At 45.4% G+C, this 15431-nt stretch overlaps 1 protein-coding gene across 7 annotated transcripts; it reads right to left on the bottom strand.

The window, feature by feature from the left end:
• Window positions 1-894: 894 nt before the first annotated feature.
• Window positions 895-13312, bottom strand: sike1 (suppressor of IKBKE 1). Of its 7 annotated transcripts, none has more exons than XM_070858800.1 (7): window positions 13238-13274; window positions 12663-12715; window positions 11689-11872; window positions 10390-10495; window positions 7599-7741; window positions 6565-6678; window positions 895-3110 (listed from the first exon to the last, which is right to left on the bottom strand). In XM_070858800.1, the coding sequence occupies exons 3-7, from the start codon at window positions 11845-11847 to the stop codon at window positions 3018-3020; spliced, it is 615 nt and encodes a 204-aa protein (XP_070714901.1). In that variant the 5' UTR covers window positions 11848-11872; window positions 12663-12715; window positions 13238-13274; the 3' UTR covers window positions 895-3017. The 7 variants fall into 7 exon arrangements, with proteins under 7 accessions (XP_070714901.1, XP_070714896.1, XP_070714895.1 ...); XM_070858795.1 differs by having other exon boundaries at window positions 12663-12718; window positions 13184-13244; XM_070858794.1 differs by lacking the exon at window positions 13238-13274 and adding an exon at window positions 13151-13236.
• Window positions 13313-15431: the final 2119 nt, after the last annotated feature.

Below are 15431 nucleotides of genomic sequence, written 5' to 3'. Positions count from 1 at the left end.
GAAGGTCATTGTGAAGCAGCGGGAGATAGTTGGGCCGCAGATGCTGCCCCAAGGAACTCCTGCAGCGATATAAAAACATATTAATGCACAGAACCATCCAGTTCCTCAGCAGCAAGTCTGTAGTCATTCGGACAATTTTCCTCTGTACTAACCAGATGCATTTCAATCAATGGAAGGGTGACAAAGAACCTGCATTTATATAGCACTTTTAATGTCCTAAGGAGCTTCACAAGAGTTATCAAAAAAATATTGAACACCGAGCCACATAAGGAAATATCAGGACAGATGACAAGAGGGGTAGAAAGGCGGGGAGGTTTCGGGCTGGAATTCCAGAGCTTCGGGCCTAGGCAGCTGAAGGTACGGGCCCCACAAGTGGAGTGGCGGAGGAGTGGCGAGAGGTCGTGGCGGAGGTGCGGCAAATGAGGGTACGGACCCAAAAGAGCTGAGGGCCCAGGGGCAGCACGGGCCAGCCCACACTGCAATATGTGCGCACACACTAGGTCTCCAGTCATCATGGTTAACCCTTGCCACTGGATAAAGGCCTAGCTCTGTCAAGCCCGTGTAGTGGATAATGTGTAACGGTCACCACATGTTAAAAAAATACATGCACAGACATCTTCCACCCCCTCAATTGGAGTTCAGGACTGGAACATCGGGTCCTTCATTGAAACATCTGTGAACTTGTGTGGAAGCAAGTCATCCTCGTTCGAGGGACCGCCTATGATGATGATGCTTAAAATTAGGATGTGCAAGAGGCCAGAACTGAACCAGTGCGGTGTAAGACACAGAACACGTTACAAAAAAAAACTCAGTTAGATCTTCATCACCGGAGTCATGCTTACAACTCTCCACTGATAACAGTCTTAATAGAATTTTAATCAAAGTGATAGTTTTGTATTGTGGGTTTTTAAATCTGTCCTTTCTGACCATATTTTGTGACTTAAATGTACACTTATGATTCTGTAAACAACATCTGGTACAAACACTCAAATAAAATGGATATGTATCTTGAAACATTTCTTTAAAAAATACATTGAGAAAATTTATTTGGGCATTTACAAACTGTAGGCCTTGGCTGAGCAAGTTAGTTAAAGGGTTCCAGCGTTAGTTCCACAGTTTTCTAAATCTGGAGATGCAAGATGAGCAGAGCTCCATTACACAAACCCTAATTAGCCCAGCAGAGGCTTTCCCATTTCAATCGGGATGAAATACTGTTGTACTGACCATCTCCATTTTCATCAACTGCAACATTTTCCAAAATATTTTCTATCAGAGCAGGTTAAGTGCGTAACAAATAATGTTCTGAATTCAATGATGTGATCCTTCTGGCCACAATCCCACTCCCACACAAATGGGAAAGGGTAGGGAAAAAAGCACGGAAAACAAAGTAAAGCAGCAGGATTGGCTCGTGTGGAGCAGTTGGGCTGAATGTCCTATAAACCCTATGTAAATTCAGGATTAACCGGCGGAGAGCAGGGATAGAGCCATTACAGTTCAGATCCACTCGAGTTTCCACTGTAACCATACTCGGGCATAACAGAGAGGACAAGACCAGCACGGGTCTGTTCCCCTCAGTTTTCCCCGCCCCCATTCCTTCTGAAGGTGCTGACCCATGTTGAAGTGACGTGTCAACAGCACCAGCAGTCCTTCAATGCCTTATCCAGGTTGGTGCTTGGAGCGTGGGCAGTTACAGCAGGAGCGGCGAGATCGGGGCGAAGGAGCGGCGAGAGACTGTGGAGGGATGTGATCGGGGCCCAGGAGAGGCTTGAGCTCGAGGCCAGGGGCAGCATGGGCCACCCCACATTGCGATATGTGTACACACTAGATCCGTGCAGCAGAGGTGGTCATCAGTCATCTTGAATAACCCTTGCCACTGGACCATGACCTAGCTGTCAAGCCCGTGTGGTGGCTGATGTGCAAAGGCCACCACACATTAAAAAAATCCACGCAGAGGCATCTTCCACCCTTCAGGATGTAGTTCGGGACCTGGAATATTAGGTCCTTCATTGAAACACCCGTGAACTCATTCTTTTTTGGCGTGGAAGCAAGTCATCCTCGTTTCGAGGGACTGCCTCTGATGATGCTCTAGGTGGCCATCCGTGCTGTGCAAACCTGGTACAGTGAGCATCAGGAGGCTATTTCACTGTGTGGGGCATCACAGCCAAGTCTGATCTATCCTCATCAGAGGTCCACACACATACTTTCTAGCAGGAGTCGAGGAATCGGGAACAGGATTCCTGGCTGATTTTTGTGCCCTTTTAGGCTGGAACATGAGTAGTGCGACTATGGCAGTGATTAACTAACCCAGCGAGGATTAAACATGGGGCTTCCTGATCTGTACAGCTGTAGGGAAATCACATCCACTTAAAAAATATATACATGTATATCAATATTTCTCCCCCGTCAGTCCCTCAATAGGTTCTCCATGACTTTCCTTTCATTACACTCAGGTCAGAAGTTTGAAAGTCAGAGCTGCTGAGCCAGTGGTGAGTTTTCTTTTTGTTTCTCAATTGGCTCACTAAAGGTCACGAGGCATTCTCTCTCGATAGAGGATCAATAAACCAGGCAGAACTGGACTGGCCAAGTCGGAGGTGCTTGTGCTGTTGGTGGATTATGGAGCAGCTTCCAGGGTGGGAAGAGATCCACAGGCCTTGTTCGACATGTCTTCTTCCCAGAAACAGGTTGTGTGGGGACGAGCGACAGTCGTGATGGGACATAAATGTCAGTGTGTGAAAAAGGAAATGCATTTTTTTTTGAGAAGGGGTTGTCGTGGGGAAAAGGACACCTGTAAAATTCAAACATTTTATGCTTCACAAAAATTTCTCCAAAGACAATGAAAGCACTGTAACAGGAAGTCGAAGATGGAGCTGCACTCGTTTCCCGGTGAGACTTCCACCTCTGTGCCAGCCTCAGTAACATCTGACGTAACACAGCCAGCTGTGAATTGGAGGCATTGTTCGAGTGGTTGCGAGGTGGTGTAGGATTTTGATTTGGGGATTGTCCAGCACAGCAAGCAGTTACTTTCCAGAGGGAGGGGGCTGGTCCACTGTCCCTTGAAGCGATAGTTCCTTACTAAATGACACAAGCTCCCGTAATTCTTTATTTTCAAGCTTGAAAACAAAAAGAAAAGAAAAAATAAACGCCACGAGACTTTGTGCAGTTTAAGACATGTTGATAAAACAAGCCATTTTTCAGATCTTGCTTAACCCCCATCTTCTTCCTTCTCCTCCCTTTCCAGGTTTCCAGCCTTTTCCATCTGAGAACAGGATTAGTGTGATGCCCTTGTTGAATATCTGCCAACAAACTATCTAGGCTGACATTTCACCACATTGGAGTGTCATTGACACCTACAGAACTACACAAGAAAAGGGAGGTTGGAGATGGGGAAATAGCAGAGACTTTAAACAAATATTTTGTATTGGTCTTCACAGTAGAAGACACTAAAAACATCCCAATAGTGGATAATCAAGGGGCTATAGGGAGGGAGGAACTTAATACAATCACTATCACTAAAGAAGTAGTACTCGGTAAAATAATGAGACTAAAGGCGGACAAGTCCCCTGGACCTGATGGCCTGCATTCTAGGGTCTTAAAAGAAGTGGCTGCAGAGATAGTGGATGCATAACCTACCAAAATTCCCTGGATTCTGAGGAGGTCCCAGCGGATTGGAAAACCGCAAATGTAACGCCCCTATTTAAAAAAAAGGAGGCAGACAGAAAACAGGACACTATAGACCAGTTAGCCTAACATCTATCGTTGGAAAAATGCTGGAGTCCATTATTAAGGAAGCAGTAGTGGGACATTTGGAAAAGCATAATTCAATCAAGCAGAGTCAGCATGGTTTTATGAAAGAGAAATCATGTTTGACAAATTTGCTGGAGTTCTTTGAGGATGTAACGAGCAGGGTGGATATGGGGGAACCAGCGGATGTGGTATATTTGGATTTCCAGAAGGCATTCGATAAGGTGCCACATAAAAGGTTACTGCACAAGATAAAAGTTCACGGGGTTGGGGGTAATATATTAGTAAACCAATCCTCTATTCATGCTAGCAGAAAACAGAGAGTCGGGATGAATGGGTCATTTTCCGGTTGGCAAACAGTAACTAGTGGGGTGCTGCAGGGATCAGTGCTGGGGCCTCAACTATTTACAATTTATATTAATGAATTGGATGAATGGATTAAGTGTAATGTAGCCAGGTTTGCTGATGATACAAAGATGGGTGGGATAGCAAATTGTGAGGAGGACACAAAATCTGCAAAGGGATATAGACAGGCTAAGTGGGTGGGCAAAAGTTTGGCAGATGGAATACAATGTGGGAACATGCGAGAAAAAAAATAGAAAAGCAAATTATAATTTAAATGGAGAAAAATTGCAAAGTGCTGCAGTATAGAGACATCGGGGGGTCCTTATGCATGAAACACAAAAAGTTAGTATGCAGGTACAGCAAGTAATCAGGAAGGCAAATGGAATGTTGGCCTTTATTGCAAGGGGGATAGAGTATAAAAGCAGTGAAGTCCTGCTACAACTGTACAGGGTATTGGTGAGGCCACATGTGGAGTACTGTGTATAGTTTTGGTCTCCGTATTTAAGGAAGGATATACTTGCATTGGAGGCTGTTCAGAGAAGGTTCACTAGGTTGATTCCGGAGATGAGGGGGTTGACTTGTGAAGATAGGTTGAGGAGGTTGGGCCTATACTCATTGACGTTATGAATGAAAGGTGATCTTATTGAAATGTGTACGATAATGAGGGGGCTCGATAAGGTGGATGCAGAGAGGATATTTCCACTCATAGGGGAAACTAGAACTAGGGGGAATAGTCTCAGAATAAGGGACCGCCCATTTAAAACTGAGATGAGGAGAAATTTCTTCTCAGAGTTGTTAATCTGTGGAATTCTCTGCTCCAGAGAGCAGTGGAGGCTGGGACATGGAATATGTTTAAGGTGGAGATCGACAGATTTTTGAGCGATAAGGGAATAAAAGGTTATGGGGAGCGGGCAGGGAAGTGGAGTTGAGTCCATGATCAGATCAGCCATGATCTAATTATATGGCGGAGCAGGCTCGAGGGCCAAATGGCCTACTCCTGCTCCTATTATGTTCTTATTGGGTAGTAGTTTGCAAGGACAGAGGGGTCCAGGGTGATGGGGGTTGGTGGGTGAGGACAGAAGATTTTAATGGGAGAGACACAGTACTTGAGGAGCAGGAAACATTTATAATATAAGCCAACATGGGGGCCCAGGAAGAAAAGTTGATTGGTCAGTAGTTTAGAGAAAATGGGATCAAGTGAGCAGGAGGTGGTTCTCCTGGATAAGGTGAGCTCGGAGATAGCACAAGGATAGATAGAGCAGAGAGAGAGATGTGAGTTCAGGGCTAGGGCAGGGGCAAAGAAGAGCTTGAGTGACAAGGGGAAAGCAGGGTATGTGAAATAGCAGAGACAGCTGGTCTCAATCTTAGTGACAAAGGAATCCACAAACTCCTCACACTTGAAGAACAGCGTGGAGGGTAAGGGGACAGGGGTTTAAGGAGATGGTTGACAGTGGATAAAAGAATCCCAGGGTTATCTTTGTTCTTCAGGATGGTTCTCGAATAGTGGGTGGTTTTGGCAGAGGAAACACTTGATGTGGTCTAGCCAGATCTGGTGATGGATGGCTAAACCGGTCTGATGTTCTCCCCTTTCCTGCTTCCCACCTGGTGAATCATCCACCATCACCATCTGGCCCACCTCAGGGCTGAAACCCAACACACTCTGTGCAAAAAGTCGACCAGCAGATTACTGGAACCCAGTAAATGATCACATTGAAGGCCGATGAAGTGGAAACCATCATCATAATCATTGTTCATAGGTTTATATGTAACCTTCAGGGCTGCTGACCAAGGGCCGTGCAGGTCTGTCGGCCGGCGTGGACATGATGGGCCAAATGGCTTCCTTCTGCGCTGTAAATTTCTATGTTTCTATCAGAGGCAGTCGCTTGAAATCGAGGAAGATTTGCTTCCACTCAAAGTGAATTCTCAGGTGACAGGGACTGTAATTCCCGTATTGGACTGTTCAGTCACAGGTGGAACAGACAGTAGTTGGAGGAAAGGGCGGGTGGAGAGTGGTTTGCCGCACGCTGCCTGCGCTTGGTTTCTGCACGCTCTCGGCGACGAGACTCGAGGTGCTCAGTGCCCTCCCGGATGCTCTTCCTCCATTTAGGGCGGTCTTTGCACTTTATCAAGGAGGCTTTGTCTGCTTGGTCTGCCCTCCAGGCCACCATAATCAGTGCCTGCGAAGAGAGGCTCGGTCACTCAACCAGGAAATACCAGGACTGGTTTGATGACAATGACCAGGAGATCCAGGAGCTAGTGCAGGGCATTTCTGAACTTAAAACAACAACCCAACTCAAGAGCAGCAAAGCAGCTCTACAGACCGAGGTCCAACAAAAACCCCCCCCCCCGCAACCTAAAGAATGTAAACCGAGGATATACTGACAGTAAATAGGTTTTATAAATGTTGATGTATCATGTCAGTGCAACACCTATACAGTGGCTATGTGAAATCCTGCGGCACCCATTCAAAACTCCTACCTCCAGCTGGGCGATTTTCTCTTGAACTTGACAGTACTCTTGATCATCCACTTGAACGGCTTTCCTCATTACTGTGGCCATGTCACAGATCTGTTCTATCTGGGCTTGCAGTTCCTGGAAGTACAAGAATAAGCAACAAGGATCATTCAGGTCCACTGGACCTAGAAAAGAACAGAATCTGGGTCTACACAATGACGGTCAGCCCTGGAACATCTTAATCCAACAGGATAGGTATTTGACAGAGCCAGCCGGAACGAGGACTGTGGTTGGATGCTTTGGGTCCTGAGAAAATCAGACTGTTCTCCCAATTCTCACCAATCCCATTACAAAATGTATACTTGTGGACATTGGGTGAGAACATGTGCAGGCTGTCTTGTGCAATCCCCCAGTTAAATAGCTTGTCCACAACAATGTTGTACGGCGACCCAGGAGATCCCCAATTTAACATGTTATACTGTCTTCTGTGTTGAAGACGTCATTGAACATTCTTTAATTGTAATTACAGGAAGTTCAATTGGTAATTCATTGAACAAAACTGGCACTCAGTTCTTTGAAATAATCTAGAGTGGTGAATCAACGATACACTACAAAGAGCCTAGTTAAACAAAACTTCAGCATTCAATATCTACAGTACCTTTCTTTACAGATACAAGTTTAGATTACACAAAGCAGAAATATGCCTTAAAATAAATCAGTGCTCGAAATCAAAGAAATTTAAGGTCAAACTTAATGCAGTGTAACACTGCTGGAACCCTACAAGAGACATCATTTACAGTGCTTATGTAAATTGCCCTCTAACCCCAAACAATGCAGCGCACAGAACATTATGTAACAGGGAAGGTAAGGAGGCCCAGCAGGATTAAGGTCCTTTGCCGCAACCTTTTCTAAAGTTGCTTACCTCTCATCTTAAATGTAAACCGAGACGAATTTGCAAGTTCAATCTCTTAAGAAGAATTCTCCTGGTTTAAACTAGGATCAATTTTGGGAGTAAATTGCCTGTAAATTGGAATAAACTTGGGAATGCAACTCATTACCTGGGAATGCTCCTGGTGTAAAGTGGTAATTGGTGTACTATCCAGCTTCTTCTTAGATGCCAGAAGTCGCAACATCTGCTTCCTGTATTTACTCATGATGAGTTCCAAGGCATAGCGGTGCTCTTCCAGGGAAAGCCACAACTCTGACAGAAACAAGAGAAGCCGCCAGCAGGTTATGAGACAACCACACTAGGTAATAAACATGCTCATCCTTGCTGTATTCGTAAAACACTGGCACTGGATGAAACAGGAAACTCCCCTCACCACCCTCCCTCCCCAACCCCTGAATAGGAATGGCTGGACGAAAAAATACAACCGTGCGTCGCATTTGCCTTCTACCTTCCTGGTAGTCACATGACAACGATAATGGAGCTGCTGACTAATTGCAGCAATCAATGTCTATCGATTAGTCTACAACAGACCCAAACATGGCACGAGGCAAAGCCCCAGTGATGGAGCGCTTTGGGAACCATGGGTCCAAACTCACCCTTTTCCTCCCAAGTTCGCTACACTCCAGTCATGGCTCAAATTACTCCTACTGTATCCCAAAATGTTATCCTCAGAAAGAATTCTATCTAATTTATACCTGAATGGATCAATACTAACGTCCTTCAGTCTATTTCACATTTATGATTACTCAGGTGAATGGGAACTCATTAGATAAGCAAGACAATCATAAACCCATTTCTACAAAAGCCACTTGGGTTTCTGCACAATCTTCATCCTTTTAGAAAGTTTAAAAAGGTAAGTTTTCATGCTAATTTTCTGCCCTTTCCCCCTCTCCACTCCTGCTGGGGTAGTTTTACAGGTTTTGATAACTCAATTCTTAAGGCTGGAGTCTGGACAGTGATTGTTGGCCTAATCCTCTGCCCACAATTTTCACCAGGAGTTACTGGATTGATATTGGGAACACTGCTTGCTTTGTGTACAGCGAGCGTCAGCTGTGGCTCAGTGGGTAGCACTCTCGCCTCGGAGTCAGAAGGTTGTGGGTTCAAGTCCCACTCCAGGGCTTGTGCACATAAAAAAAAAAAATCAAGACCGACACTACAGTGCAGTGCTGAGGGAGTGCTGCACTGTCGAAGGTGCCGTCTTTTGGAATGAGACGTTAAACTGAGGCCCCATCTGCTCTCTCAGGTGGACCTAAAAGATCCCATTTCAAAGAAGAGCAAGAGAGTTATCCCCGGTGTCCTGGCCAATATTTATCCCTCAATCAACATAACAAAAACAGATTATCTGGTCATTATCACATTGCTGTTTGTGGGAGCTTGCTGTGCACAAATTGGCTGCCACATTTCCCATATTACACTTCAAAAAGTGCTTCATTGGCTGTAAAGTACTTTGAGATGTCCAGTGGTTGTGAGAGGCTATATAGATATGCAAGTCTTTCTTTTTTTCCTCTCAAGCCCTGGGTAGAGGCAAACTGAATCATCTCTACCACTACCCCAACGGAGATCAGCCAACATACCAGACCTGTGGTGGCAAGTATCAGCAGACTATTTTACTACAGGGTCCATCACAGCCAAACCCAAGCCTTCTTTCACCCACATATCTGCACCTTCCAGAAGGGAACGCTATGCAGTGACCCAGGAGTGGGAACCCTGGCTGACTTTCCCTGCTTGGCTCAGGGGCAGTGAAGACAATTGTGACATCGCGACTGCCACCCTGGCCGAGATTGGCTAACATCGCACAGATCTGCGACAGTTTGAAGCTGGGACCTTGCTGGAACATAATGCTCAGGACTGCACCATGTAATCCTTCTACCTGTCTAAGGAAAATCATCCACTTCAAAAAACATCTTTCCAATCCAACTTTGAAGATTAAAAAGCAGAATATGATAGTTACAGTAACCAGGCTCCAGCTGAGCAAATAAGTAGAAGTGAGAATGGAGTGTGTGCAGCACATTTATACAGTTTGCAAATGGCCCCCTGAATCTTTGGATAGGGCAGCCTTCCATAGAAGTTAGTGACAAGGACATTCAAAAGGAATACATGCTCAGTGAATGTACCAATGGGCAGTTTTATGCACTGTATGTAACTATGTACAGTGCTGTAATGACTCTCACTCCCCGTTAAACATCTACACACATTTATTTGGCAGCTGGACATTTTCAAATTTCCAAATTTCCAGAAATAAGCCAGGCTCATTTCAGAGTGTCCGCTTGCTGGGAATCTGCGTTTAATTCCAGCATAGACAAAGGGAATAAAGTGTTTTTTTTCTTTCATTCTCTTGCAAATAGGAATTTTCAGGCTGCCTCTCCTGAGCTGCCACACACCAAGAAACAGATCATAATTTGGGAATGAATTGGTATCAATGAGACAATCCCACTCATGCCATAAAATTGTAGGAATGACGTGATGTTAGCAGCTCAGAGTCTATTGTTTCCACAGACGGTGTGAAATTGCTCTCATGGACACTGCCCATTTAATCTCCGGAGAGATCTGAATAACCATAGGGAAAGCTTACAACATAAAACTCTTGGTTAAGGAGGAACGGCAGAGGAAATCGTGCGGTTGTACTGGTGGAGACGGGAATGCTCTCGAAGCTCAGGCTTGCTAGGTTATTGTAGAGGGAGTTCTAAAGCAGGCATGACCATTTACTTGATCTGTAAGGGCTTGATGTGATCACTGAAGACGAGGAAAAAATACATTGAATTTTCCCAATATGAAATCCCTCACCTTTAATAAGCATGAGATATACCAAAAATTCCATCAGATTTTGACTGAAATAACCAGCCACGAGTTCACCATATCAGGCAACGTACAGATGTTTTAATTAGTAAGGAAAGCAAAACCTTTATTTTCCTGCTGCAGATCCCGGATCTGTGTGTTCTCCTGAGAGAGGATAGCATGAGGTTTGTGACTGGCCAGCTTCTTCAGCTCAGCAAAATCTTCCTGGTTCTGAAAATCAAGCAGTGAAATTACAGCACAATTCACAGTTCAAATCGTCGCCGTTTTGCCCCATTCCTTGCTGAGCAAGTGATCTGCTGCTGCTATTGTTCACTTTACTAATGAACTACACATTCATGTGATGGTGCTTGTTCTTTTAATTAGACAGACATACGGAGTAATTAACAAGTAGGATTTAATTGGCACAAAGCTATTTTGCTCATGCAGCTCAGTGTCTGTCTACCTCCACTCTCCACCCCACCAGGCTGCCCCTCTGCTCCCCAGCCTGCCCCTCCGCCCCGCCCCTTCTGCTCCCTGCCCCCCCACCACCACCTCCCAGCCTGCCCCTTCCGCTCTTTGGGGCTCCTGAACCAGTATATTGTGCATCAGTGCAACCCCATGATCTGGATCACCAGAGGGCCCACCGCTGCTGTGAATGACATGGTCAGCAACAGGGTCTTGTTCGATGACTGAATCCAGCAAGTCCCATAGGGAAAATACCACACTGCCCAGTGACAAACTGAAGAGGGTCAGCTACAGGAAGGGACTGTAATAACCAACCTACCACTGCAACTTTAATATAAAAACAAGGCATTTCAAAATTCGGAGCTTGCAAAAAGAACACCAAGCTGGAAAAGACAAGATTAAGGAGACCTGACCAAAAACATAGTCAAAGAGATTGTTTTTTTTTTTTAAAAAAGCAGCGAGAGGTGGAAATGCAGGAGGAAATTCCAGAGAGAGTAAGAGCCAGGTGGCTGAAGCCTCTGCTGCCAATGGTGAGGTAAAGGGGGAAGTGATACCTAACAGCACTGTGGGAGCACCTTCACTACACAGACTGCAGCGGCTCAAGGCGGTGGCTCACCACCACTTTCTCAAGGGCATCCAAGGATGGGCATTAAATGCCAGCCTTGCCAGCGACACCCACATCCCAGGAATTAATTTTCTTAACTGCACAAAAGACTAGTCAGAGCAATGGAGGGTGGAGGGACACATGGTGTAGAAGACTCCAGGCAGCCTGGGGCAAGGCCATGGAGGGACATAAAGATAAGGACAGAATGGACAGGGTCACTGTTAGAGAAAAGTATATGGACTAAGATACACTGGCACATGGCATCATAGATGCATGGAACAGGGCATCCATTCCATGGGAGGAACAGTACGAGTTAAGAGTTCAAGACTTATTTGCCAGCTGGTCTTCACCTTACCTGGTCTGGGAGTCCTGTCCCAACTTCCTTCATATTCTCCACCCGTTTGTTGAGTGTGGTGGTCTGTTCGATTAGAGATTCGGCTGCGTTGTCATGATCCTTCAGTCGCTCCACCAAGGCCTTTGCATCCGCCAACACCTTCTCTATTGTGCATGCCATCACCAGGGAATCGAAGTAGAATAAACTGTTGGGTTTGAGATTGACAGAGAGCTGGGTTAGAGAATCTGCTGGTCTAATCAGGCCTTTATTTCCCACTCGCATCATTAGAAGTTTTTGTTTTGCTATAAAAGTTTTTTTTCATTTCATTTCCCCGCTCCCCCTTCCACCAGCCCTCCTCCTCCTCCCCTGAAGCAGTTAATTGCTTGCTGGGATCAGGGTTCCATGGGAACTGGGAGGCTTCCAGATCATTACCCAATTCTCCATAAGCCATCATTGTTCATTCTTCATAAGCGAGCCTGAACAGTGATGGACAGCAGCTTATCAATCCAGGGAGCACATCACAGCTATGCCTGACCCTATTCTCACTCAACTTCCCCCTCTACAACAGGAGTCACTTGATAATGACCATGATTGGGAACCCTGTCTGACTTTTCCCCATCTCTAACCCAAGACTGTTGGAAGCAATAGTAATGCTCATACTGTCACTCCAGCTCGGATCAGAGAACTCAACACAGACCAGAAACTGAACCCAGAACCTTTCTGGTCTCCATGGCTCACTTCCACATTAGGTATTTGCTCTCAGTTACAAACAATAGCAGCATTTACCATAAGGAAAGCCTGGACAACATGGTCTTCATCAGCATAACGCCAACCATCCCACACCATCTTCTTCGTGAAGCATTCCCAGGTGACAAAGTGGATTTAAATTGGGATAGTCTGAATCAAAATGGGAAGACTATCCTCACTAGTCAACATTGTAGAGTAAATAGGAAAACCAAACTAGTGCTAAGAAAAAGAGAGAAATACATGCATACCTTCGAACCCGAGAAGACACAGCCTAGTGCCAAGGGTGGCGGTAAAGCCAAATCTGCTGGGGTGAAGGGGTAGAAGTTTTTGATGGTCACAAACCTTCAGTTTATTCTGTTTGATAATATACTAGCAAACTGAAAATGCATGTGCTTATAAAAGATGCAGGTGATTTCCCTTCATTTGTGAACAAAATCTGCATTTGGACCAGAATTAAAAATTGCTCTCAGTTACAAACAATAGCAGCATTTTGCTATTCAGCATTTACAGCACAATGCCCCCCCCCCCCACCAATTATCTCCCAGCTCAGAGACAAACTCCTCGCCTGCCACAGCTCCCCACCCCCAGCCCAGAGCCCCCCAGCCCCTGCACAGAGCTCCCCACCCCCAGCTCAGAGCCCCCCCCCAGCCGCAGCTCCCCACCCCCAGCCCAGCCCAGAGCCCCCCTCCCACTGCCCCCTAGCCCCAGCCAGCTGCTGTGCTGTAACCCCCTGTACCTCTGGCACTAGCTGCAGCTCTCACTCTCTCACCAAGATTTCCTGCTACTTATTCAACACTTTTCAAACCCTTGACTTATTCTTCACCTCTCCCTGCAGATTTCCTCCACTTCCTGCTTCACAGCAACACACGTAACTTCCTCGTCAAACCCAACTCTCCCTGGTCCTAGCGCGCATCATCTTTCACAACAGGGCGGGGGAATGATCGCTGAGTGTCTCCCAGGTCCAAGCACTCAACCGATTATTCAAAGTTTGCCAAGTGTTCAGGCCTGCTGAGTTACGTGCCATAGAAATATTTTGGGGTTTACACACTGATCCTCTTAATTCAAAGCTCCTTTGTTCAAAATGCCTGTTGATTTGAAACAGAACAATGTAAGGCAAGACTAAAAGCAGAAAATGCTGGAAACCACCCAGCAGATCAGGCAGCATAGAATCATAGAATGGTTATAGCATAGAAGGAGGCCATTCGGCCCGTCGAACCCGTGCCGGCTCTCTGCAAGAGCACTTCAGCCAGTCCCACTCCCCCACCCTTTCCCTGCAGTCCTGCAATTTTTTTCCTTCAGGTACTTATCCTATTCCCTTTTGAAAGCAGTGATTACGTCTGCATCCCCCACCCTGTCAGGCAGTGCATTCCACTTGCTGCGTAAAAATGTTTTTCCTCATGTCGCCTTTGGTTCTTCTGTCGATCACCTTAATTCTGTGTCCTATGCTCCCGACCCTTCTGCCAATGGGAACAATTTCTTTCTCTCTCTACTCAGTCCAGACCCCTCTTAATCTTGAACACCTCTATCAAATCTCCTCTCAACCTTCTCTGTTCTAAGGAGAACAACCCCAGCTTCTCCAGTCTATGCACGTAACTGAAGTCCCTCATCCCTAGAATCATTCTTGTAAATCTCTTCTGCACCCTCTCTAAGACCTTCACATCCTTCCTAAAATGCGGTGCCCAGAATTGAACTCAGTACTCCAGTTGTGGCCAAACCAGTGTTTTATAAAGATTCATCATAACTTTCTTGCTTTTAGAAACATAGAAACATAGAAAATAGGTGCAGGAGTAGGCCATTTGGCCCTTCTAGCCTGCACCTCCATTCAATGAGTTCATGGCTGAACATTCAACTTCAGTACCCCATTCCTGCTTTCTCGCCATACCCCTTGATCCCCCTAGTAGTAAGGACCTCATCTAACTCCTTTTTGAATATATTTAGTGAATTGGCCTCAACAACTTTCTGTGGTAGAGAATTCCACAGGTTCACCACTCTCTGGGTGAAGAAGTTCCTCCGCATCTCGGTCCTAAATGGCTTACCCCTTATCCTTAGACTGTGACCTATAGAAACCTATTGTGCTCTATGCCTCTATTTATGAAGCCCAGGATACCGTATGGTTTCTTAATCACTTTCTCAATCTGTCCTGTCACCTTCAACAATTTGTGCACATATACCCCCAGGTCTCTCTGTTCCTGCACCCCCTTTAGAATTGTAGCCTTTAGTTTATATTGCCTCTCCTTCCTACCAAAATGTATCACTTTGCACATTCCTGTGTTAAATTTAATCTGCTACATGTCCACCCATTCCACCAGCCTATCTATGCCCTCTTGAAGTCTATCACTATCTTCCTCACTGTTCATGAGACTTTTAAGTTTTGTTTCATCTGCAAATTTTGAAATTACACTCTGTATTCCCACGTCCAAGTCATCAATGGATATAAAGAAAAGCAATGGTCTCAATACAGATCCCTGGGGAACACCACTGTATACCTTCCTCCAGTCCAAAAAACAACCGTTTACCACTACTCTCTGTTTCCTGTCACTTCGCCAATTCTGTATCCATGCTGCCGCTGTCCCTTTTATAGCATGGGTTTCAACTTTGCTGGCATCTGTGGAGAGAGAAACACACAAAGGCACACTAATCTCCCCCTTTGTTCCTTTGGTGATGATCTTAAATTTATGCCCGCTAATTACCGGCTTATTGACCAGTGGAAATAATTTTCCCTGATTTACGTTATCAAATCATAACTTTGAACATCTCTATTAGATCTCTTAAATTTCTCTGTTCTAATAAAAATAGCCCGAGTTCCTCCTTATAACTAAAACCTCTCAATCATGGTATCAGATTAGTGGATCTCCTCTGCATGGTCTCCATGGCCTTAACATCCTTCCTAAAGTAAAGAGTCCAAAGCTGGACACAGTATTCTAAATGTGGCCTAACTAACGACTTGTATTGGTTTAGCTTTACATCTTTCCTTTTGTGCTGTCTGCCCATATTTATAAAACCGAGGCTCTCGTATG

Source organism: Pristiophorus japonicus, chromosome 17 (assembly GCF_044704955.1).
Source record: "Pristiophorus japonicus isolate sPriJap1 chromosome 17, sPriJap1.hap1, whole genome shotgun sequence".
NCBI classification, from domain to species: Eukaryota; Metazoa; Chordata; class Chondrichthyes; family Pristiophoridae; genus Pristiophorus; species Pristiophorus japonicus.
Note: the sequence above shows the minus strand (reverse complement) of the source record. Positions and strands in the feature narration are given on the sequence as shown.